The sequence below is a fragment of the Panicum hallii genome, chromosome 7, assembly GCF_002211085.1.
Source record: "Panicum hallii strain FIL2 chromosome 7, PHallii_v3.1, whole genome shotgun sequence".
Classification (NCBI taxonomy): domain Eukaryota; kingdom Viridiplantae; phylum Streptophyta; class Magnoliopsida; order Poales; family Poaceae; genus Panicum; species Panicum hallii.
Genome location: NC_038048.1, coordinates 7,891,685 through 7,901,350, shown reverse-complemented (window position 1 = coordinate 7,901,350; position 9,666 = coordinate 7,891,685). Strand labels below are relative to the sequence as shown.

The 9,666-nt window shown below is 54.3% G+C and overlaps 1 protein-coding gene across 1 annotated transcript; it reads left to right on the top strand.

Moving 5' to 3' along the window:
• The first annotated feature begins 4,822 nt into the window (after window positions 1-4,822).
• Window positions 4,823-5,419, top strand: LOC112900475. The gene is made up of 2 exons (XM_025969338.1): window positions 4,823-5,097; window positions 5,269-5,419. The coding sequence occupies exons 1-2, from the start codon at window positions 4,823-4,825 to the stop codon at window positions 5,417-5,419; spliced, it is 426 nt and encodes a 141-aa protein (XP_025825123.1).
• The last annotated feature ends 4,247 nt before the right edge of the window (window positions 5,420-9,666 follow it).

The window sequence follows — 9,666 nt, the reverse complement described above, 5'->3', positions numbered from 1 at the left end:
ATAGAAGATACTTTCCTTTTAAAGTAACCCGTGGAGAACTATTTAGTACCCGGCTATGACATCAACCGGTATTAAATGATATTTAGTACCGGCCGGTGTCATGGCCCATTACTAAATGGCCGCGCCATTTTAGTACAGGGCTAAAACACCGCAAGTGCTAAAATGCGACATTTAGTACCGGTTGGTCTTATCGACCCATACTAAATGGCTTTCGAGGACCGGAAATTTCTACCCGGTACTAATTTCGTACGTTAGTACCGGACGAAAATTCGTCCCGGTACTAACGCGTTGGACGAATGCTCAGTTTTCCTGGAGTGAAAACTGGCCTGACAGGAATTGGTTACTTTGTCCAAGTGCAAATTGGACTTAACCATTGCGTAGGTCTCATCCACATGATCAAAATACATATATAGAACACCAGTTTAGAGTTCGGATGAGAGAGTTATAATTTCAGAAATATCTTCATCGAAAGAAACATGTCAGATTGGGTTACAAAACTGGGCACACAATTTTTGCATGTGTAATCCAAATAGGTATTGTTTTTTGATACGGAGTTCGTAAGACTTTCGACTCCTGATGGGGCAAGACCTCCGCCCTATAAACATAAAGCGCACAGCCGATTGAGGGTATTCTAATTGATTAAACACAACAAATCTACTGCATTTTATCTTCTCCAAACCCTTGGTTTTCCAACCCCATACCTATTTTTCTTCCTATGTCTGTACGGTGTTTCACGACATTCACTGGACCAACAATCCTAGAACAAATCTAGAAGCACTAGCCATCACGTGGTTCCTCTCAAGCAGGTGTTCGTTGGTTTTCACAGTGAAACCTAGAAAACCTGTTAGACCTGTTCCAAACCGGACATACCTATTTTGGTAGATTCACCATAACAAGATCCATTTGCCATCCACATGTTTTAGTGCTTTTGGTGTGTGATCAGATTTTGTGTAAACACAATTTTTGTGACTCGGCTGGGGAGGAAGAAGAAGAAGAAGAAGTATACATCGGCTACGATGGTGGGTGAGGATAATCTTAACAAGGTCAACAACAAAAATGTCATGAAGCTGACATTCAAGTAACTTCCTAAAGAGATCCGCTAGATGCTGGAGGAATGAGAGAAGCTTGATAACGAGGACTTGCAAGTTAACGGATCCAGGGATCCGGGGTCTCCAGCGGGCTCATTTCTCGTATAAGGCGACAACTTCATCTGGGCCGTCTCGACCCACCTTACACGTGCCCACCTCCTCAATTGACAGGCTGGTCGGAATGCCAGGCCCGGCTTACCAGCGGGCTCTAGGAGTAGGTACGAAGGATAAGGATGAGCCTCAAGGTCAACCTGTTGTACACAACCAACCACTCCTTGTACAGGGGTTACAGTCCCCTTTGCTGTAGCAGCAGGGTGCCACTATTCTACCTGCCCGTCCTCGCGAAAGGACGGGGCATAACGTCCTCATAATATGGCCAGAACGCCCCCCGTCACGACGAAGTAGCCAGGCGAGGAGTCAGGGATGGGGTGTGATAGCCGTACCATACCTATTGATGCCTCCATGACCGCTGACTGACGAAGCATAACACGCAGGGACAAGACAAGACGCTTGCCCTATGATGCAGGACTTGGACGGTGGTCACCAGAAAACTCCAACTGACGGGATGGGAAGGCCCGACTGATGAAGTTGCTTTCTATCCTCACACCCTAAGATCTCCTGTAATGGAGCCTCCCTTGGAGTATAAAAGGGAGGGTCTTCCACCTAGGAAAAGAGAGGCAACTCATCACCTCCTCCACTCGAAAGCTTGTAACTCCCCAAACTCTCTCGAGCACCTGGGCTCAAGTAATGCAACCGACTGACCTCTGACTGGATATAGGGCATTTTGCCTAAACCAGTCATTGTGTGCTAGACAATATCCGATCATGATGCGCGATACACACTTCGAGTAGGTCTAGCCGCTGGCCATTTCCAGAACTGACAGTTTGGCGCCGTCCGTGAAGAGAACATCGTGCGTCCACCATCTTGGTGTTTGGATGGCCTCCATCTCCCGCACCTCCGACCTCGCGAGCCTAGGCGGTACGATCCGCTTTGACTCGTTGGAGTTTCCCACAGCCCCACGCATTGGGCTGTGGGAACCTCCCGTCTTCATGCCCTTCCAAGCCTTCTGCTTCGAAATACTAGACTTTGTTGCCGATCTTCTTGGCATGCTTTGTCTCCACGAGGAGCCCACTCCTCTAACATCGCTTGAGGGAGACACTCTCTCTAACGGGCCACTAGCCAACCTCGACACTGAGGAGCTGGCGTGGCGCATCGAGCTCATGCTCGACGCCGACCCAACAGCGAGTGACGTGTACCTGGTCCTATTCTTGCCGCACAACTTCTTCTGCCAACCTTCCATGGGGACCCCGCTATCCCTGCCGGCCTCACCTCGCGGCTAGTTCTTGTTCAACCACATGAACGCCATAGGCGTACATGCTAGACAGCTCCCGAGAACCATGCCACTACCTTTGCTCGTGACCAAGCTCATGGGCATGACAGGGTACGGTCCCGCCTTGTTCCACGATCTCCTCTCCGACGATGACCTCCTTACTGAGGGCTCCAGCATTGGGGATGTGTCATCCCTCAACTGTCCCACGCTACGGGAATGCACCGTGGTGGATGTACAAGGGCCACAGACGGTCCTGTTGGAAACCGGGGACACGCACACCTCGCCAGAGCCGCGTGCAGGCCCTGGCTAACGCCTGGGCGCACGGTGAGGACCTGCGCCAGTGTGGGAGCACCGGCCGCCGCTCGAGTTGATGCACCCCCGACGCAACTCCGAGCCTAATGCTCATGACGTGGAGGGCGGCGTGAGGGCCCGCGCCCATCAAGTCCAGCAAGCCATCGTCGCTGACACTAATGGCCCCCTGTAGTTTGCGTGGGCTGGGTAGAAAATCGCCGCCACAACAATGCTCCTACGCAACATGCCCGAGCCTGCGGACCCTCAAAAGCAGGAGCTCCACCGCAACATCCGAACGTTCGTGGAGCGTACTGCCGTACACCATGCGGCCTTCTACCCAGTTAGAGGGGTATCAGTGGCAAGAGCTTCCACCTCGGGCAGGTCATGACACCGCGGCTGCACCATGTCTCCAAGCGGTGCCCGCTGCACAGCGTCCCCCAGTGCGCTGCTGGCTCGAGCCCAACTACGACGCACGCAACATCATCCACTTATGACAACTAGCCTGCCGCAGCGCCCATGTTGACCGGGCCATCGTGGACGTGGCCGAGGCTCACCAGCACGAGGGGGAGCATGAGGAGGCACCCCCCAGGCGAGGTGGCCAATCGTGCGATTGGGATGGTGATCGGAGCCCCAGTCCGGATGGCCCGGGCCCACGGGCCTTCGGATGCCGCATCTAGAAAGGGCCATTCCTGCCGCACTTCCGACCACCCACCAACATCACCAAGTACACCGGGAAACGAACCCCACTATATGGCTGGAAGATTTCCGACTCGCTTGCTGAGGCGGAGGGGTGGATGATGACTACTTCATCATCCAGTACCTCCTCATCTGTGTCAAGGAGCACGTTTGAGCGTGGCTTGTATTCATGCTGCCCAATAGTAGATGGGAACTTCCAGGGGATGTACGTGCGCCCCGAAAACTCCTGGGACCCCAAGAGCTACAATTAGGAGCCTCGCAAGTCCCGCGGGGCTACATGTTCTCCGGGCAATGCAATTCTCTACCACCCGTTAGACGTCGTCGGCGCGTTCTTCACTGGAACCACCTGCAAGTTCCTCGTTCACAAGCTCGGCTGTTGAAAGCTGCACACCACCCGCGAGCTCCTAGATATCACCACGAACCATGCCTCCAGCGATGAGGTGGTTGGGGCAGTCTTCACGGATGGCTAGACCATGGGAAAGGCCAAGCAGGCGGAGTAGGATGAGGGTCCCACCACAACGCAAGAGAAGAAGATGAGGAGGGGCCGACGTCACCCCAAGCCCAATACGGTCGCAGCGGCCGGCCAAGCAGGTAAGCGACAAGGCAAGAATGACCATTTCGAGTAGCTCCTGGAGAAGCCGTGCAACAACCATGGTTACCCCATCAAGCACAAGCTCAAGGATTGTGAACTCCTCAAGCGGATAGTAGGTCAGCCCAGCAGGCGCAAGGGCAAGGACCGCGACAAGGAGGCGCCCAAGGAGCAAGGAGTGCCGCCTAAGGATGGGAATACCTTCCCCGACCCGGACGGCTGCCTCATGATCTTTGGATGTCCTGAGGATGACTTCATTAAGCGCCAATAGAAGGTCCGCCGCCGAGAGGTATGCGCCGCCAAGAGCTTTGTACCCAAGTTCCTCCGCTGGTTGAGCACTCCAATCACCTTCAACCAGGGTGACCACCCTCTCCTTGTCGACCCCATTGTCGGCAACAAGCGCCTGACCAAGGTGCTGATGGACAGGGGTAGCAGCCTCAACATCCTATATGTTGAGACCTTCGACACCATGGGCGTCTCACGGTCCAAGCTCCACACTTCCATCTTCCCCTTCATAGGGATCATCCCAGGCATGAGGGCATACCCCTTGGGGAACATAGAGCTGCTGGTCACGTTCAGCAACCGCAGCAACTTCCGCACTAAGACCCAAATCTTTGAGGTAGTGGATTTCGAGGAATCATACCATGCCATCCTCGAGCATCCGTGCTACACCAAATTTATGGCGGTCTCCAACTACACCTACCTCAAGCTGAAGAACTCGACCGCACGTGCAACGGGTGCGGATTCTACGCTTGATAGAGCCACCTGCCAGTGCAAGCGCTTCAGACCATCCCCCTCACATGACCTTTTGCGGTCTGGGGTCTCAGCATGGTCGGGCCTTTTAAGAAGGCTCCTAGTGGCTTCACTTGCCTGCTCATCATGGTGGACAAGTTAACCAAATGGATTGAGGCAAAACCGATCGTCAAGCCCAGCTCCCAAGAAGTTGTCAAGTTTTTTCTTGACATCATCTACCGGTTTGGTGTGCCCAACAGCATAATCATGGAGAATGGGACCAACTTCACGGGCAAGAAGTTCTTGGATTTTTCTGATGAGTACAGGATCAAGATCGACTGGGTGTCAGTTGGACACCCTCGCACTAATGGGTAGGTTGAAAGGGCGAATGGCACGGTGCTCTAGGGACTCAAGCCTCGCATGTTCGACCAGCTCAACAAGTTTGCTGGCCGGTGGATTCAGGAGCTCACAGCCGTCCTCTAGAGCCTGAGGACAACCCCCAATTGGTCTACAGGATTCACCACATTCTTCCTAACTTACAGGGTGGAAGCCATGCTACCCTTCAACTTAGACCATGGTGCCCTAAGGGTCAAGGCCTTTGATCCCAACCAAGCCGCGGAGGCTCAACAGGATGCGGTCGACTTGTTGGATGAGGCCCGGGAGATGGTCCTGGTCCACTTGGCAAGATACTAGTAGACCCTTCATAGGTACCATGAGAGGAAGATCGGGAGAAGAACCCTCAAAATCGGCCACTTAGTGCTGAGGAGAGCACAATCGACCAAGGACAAGCACAAGCTCACTCCATCCTGGGAAGGACCGTATACGATCGTGGAGGTGGTCTGGCCAGGAACCTATCGAATGAAGGACAGCGACGGTAACATCCTCACCAACACTTGGAACATTGAGCAGTTACGTCGCTTCTTCCCCTAAATTCAGTCCCTTCATATGCTTTTGTTTGAACGACGACTCCTACAGCGCCTCGGCCCGAGCACTCTCGACCAGCGTTGCTCAGGGACCCCATGGGGGTACACCGCCACACGCACCGTTACCCCTTCTTTCCTTCTAAAACTCACGTACAGAAAGGCAACCTCTTTTTGCCCGAGCAAAAGGGTGACCGTTCCTCCAGCGCTTCCTAAGTGATTTCTGTTGGGCCACCTAACCTACTGAGCCCTTGTCACAACCTACGACGAACTAGCAGCTGATGCCACTCGGGCCAGCCCTAGGCTACACGCTATAGCCTACGATTAGCGAGCAGGTTCGAAAGGGAAAGTGCGAAGGAAAAAAATCATTCTAGGAAACAAAGGGATACGGGCGGGACACGCTTCCCAACCATCATAAAAACAAACATCAGTTAAAGTAACTGCAAACACTTAAGGATGTTCACTCGGGAGCTGCTTTGACCCTCCCACACCAAGTTTCTTAAAAAAGAAGCTAATCATAAAACTTTCTACTGCGGCGTCTCATCCACGTTGGCCGACCGTGTGGATGAGAGGAGCCATGTTGCAGGGTCAACTACAGGATTTCCCTGATCAAGAGTTGGCTCAGCTGGGGCAGCACTCAGCCTGGCTTCTGTAGATTGGACGTCGCCTCCACACCAAGTCGCTTCCCTCTCCATGCATCGAGCCTCCTTCACCCATTCCGCGGTGCTCTTCTCTGCTATTGTTGTCGTGGACCACCAGGTGGTATAGCCCCTCCTGACTGCCCCAAAGTCCAGGGTCGGGTCATGCAACGCCACTGATGTCAACACCCCCGAGGCGTCGTGGAAGACTCCATCGGTGATGAGCCCCACCACCTCGCCCGGGATCTCCGAGAGGTCAGCGACGAGCGCGGTTGACCCAGGACGAGGCCCGAGCACCTCCGCGACCACCAACCATGCTACACCTCGTAGCTGGTCGAGCTCTTCTTCGAGGACCCTGTTCCTCTCCATAGAATCTACCGGGGCCTGCGCATTCTATGCCATCAATTTTCTAGCGTTGGCTAGCTTGGATTCGGCGCCACGGCAAGCATCTTCCGACCTCTGCAGCACGCTCTTCATGATACCATTCCTTGTTCCCAGCTCTGAACATGAACAAAGCAAAGGTCAGAGGCCATGGAACGCAAAACAAAACCGAAGGGATGGGGAGAATAACTCACCGATCGCGACCACCTCCAAAATCTTGAGCCCCTCTTCCCTCTGGGACAGCACCTCTAACTCGGTGATATGGTGTCCCCTGGACTGAGCCTACCCTTCAGCAAAGGCTCGAACTACCCGCCCCGCTCCCAGTGCTGCCTATTTCGCGTCTAGAGCTGACCGGGATGTGGCAAGCTCCTACTCGGCAGTATCCCGCAGCCACGCTAGTAAAGCACTGACTCCCGAGCAGCCTCTAATTTGTGGGTCAGCTCCACGACCCATCGCTGCGCCGCCGCCTCCTATCCAAGCCGAGTGTGCTCCTTCCGGAGGAACCGGGATTTTTTTCAGTGAAATCCTCTCCAGGTTCTTGAAAACAAAAAGTCAGAAATGCCAAGTCAAGCTACTCACCAAAAACTAGGAAGGGGCTGTTAAGACTTACCTGAGCAATACTCAGCAATTCATCGAACGCAGTCCGATGAGCGACCTTGACCCTACGAAGGGCTTCCTCAAGTCCCGACTCCAGAACGGTGAGCTCACCATAGGCCGGCTGCCCACTTCGCTTGAGAAGATCCCAAAGCTTCACCTCCCGCTCATCGCATAGGACAAATTTGAACCTCACCCGGCTTGCTAGGATCGGGCCACACCCACTCTCCGACCAACCGACTCATCGAGTCGGATGGACTGGCAATGGGGACCAACCCGCTCATCCACCGATCTTGAAAATCATGGCGGAGCTGGCACCCCATTATCTTCCGTGATGTGGTAGGGTTGCCCTCGACGCGCACCCCCTCAAAAAAACTGCACCGGTACTCCAATTCCCTGGGTAAGCCTCAATAGGCCACGCCCTCATTTGATATATGTGTTTGATTGCTTTGTTTTCAAAATACTAAAAAACCAAAAAGCATGCCGGTTCGCGGAGGACTCGAGGCCGCCTCGCATCGAACAGAGCTAGGGGAGAAAATGTAGATGAGCCCCAGCGGCCCTCACCCGGTCTGCTCAGGCAGCAATTCGAGTCATCTCAACCTTCTCATCCAATCCGGAGCTCGAGGCATGCCCATAGAATCTCCATCAAGGAGAGGCCAACGGGCCACCTTAGTCGCTCGGACAACTCGAACATCTGCCGGCAGGCGGGTCACGGAGCAGTGGAATGCCACCTGTGGGCTATGCAGACCCTATCATGAAAGATGAACCCGGATTCCACTCGGACGCCCGGAATTTTTACACGGGCACACCCATTAGGAGCACACCGAACACGTCACTTGGGCTGTCAAGGCAAGTGACGCCGACTCAACCCCTCCAGTCGCACAGACTGCGGACGGGGCCACCTCTATGCGTGCACAGTCGTGACATCACCAACCCGACTGCCCTCCTTCATGACAAGGTCATCTGCAAGTCGGGGTACCCTGTTTCCCGCTCGGGAAGAATGACAACACACCAGCCCCCGACCGGACTCCCGTTCGGGCGTAGAAGAAATAAAACACTCCCGAATAAATGCATTTTATTCCTGGCAAATAAGTGTTACAAAGTATAGTCGGCCCATGGCCGTTGCAAAGCACAAAAATCAGTTACCACCGCAAGGATGGTAATGCTAGAACCTTGAGGAGAGCTGCTACAAGTACGGGAAGCTTGGTAGCAACATCTTCCTTGCAAGCCTTCTTCTTGCACCCCCTTCCTCGAGGACAACCTGGCAGGTGATAATGGCAAGCAGCCCATCAGCCGCCGCCGCTGGCCAAACTCCCTCACCGTCTCAAACAACAGCGAGGAGCTCTATCCCAGCCTCAGCCGCCTAGGAAGAATGAGCCTTCCAATGATGCAAGCTGAGGCTGAGGCACAGGGGGAAGCCAAACCCACTCGGGGCCCAAGTTGTTCCTGCGGGCTCGTGTTGTGCCCGGAAGGGTCGAGGAGTTCCTCCCCGTACCCGTACCCAACCGGTGGAAGCACTGACACATCCACCGCTGGGAGCCGACGCCTCCCCCTTAGTCGCCTAAGGCGCCTAGGGAATCCGCGCCACCTGCCTAACGGAGACGGTGCCCTACCTGCACACCCTCTTAGCCCAATCACCCAAAGAGAACGCTTGGAGGATCGAGCTTGCAGAAAGCCTAGGTGGACGGTGTTGCTCACGTACTATCCCCTGCCACTCACAAGAATTATTCTAGCACCGGATGCTAAAGGAATCACAGGCTCCATCAGGCGGACGCACACAAGCTAAAAGCAACTCCATTATTCGAGGCAGGGCTTGCTCAGAACTCAGGTTGGGATGAGTTCAAAATGAGGTTCTAGATGCCTCCATTTATAGACGCCCAAGTACCCTCTTGTCCGGCGAGCCGATTTCACCACGTGATGTATGGCTCAGCCTCAAAAGAAGGGAAGCCTTTACAAGAGGAGCAGGAGGGAGCTCCACCGTAGCGAGCCAACATGACGGGTCATGCGGGCCTCAATATTCCGCGCTGCAGATGCGCAACTGGCGCTGCTGTGATGCAGTTATTATGCGGACAGACCCTTGCAACCTCAGTTGACTCGCGGTCATAAGGGGGGATCCCTTGAACGCTGCGTCTCTCTGCAGGTGAGATAGAGCGATGCGATTCCACACCCCAGGCGAAGGTACAGTGCAGCAAGAAATATCGCCTTCACTATTAAACAAATCATGAAGCTGCTCGGGGGCCTCTGACGGGTCCAGTGACTCGGGGTCCCCAGCGGGCTCACTTCTCGTATAAGGTAACAACTTCATCTGGGCCGTCTCGGCCCACCACCCCGATAAACAACTTAGTCAACAACCCCGAGTGACAACTCGGTCGGGATGACCAAGGCCCATATCCTCGACTGTGGGAAT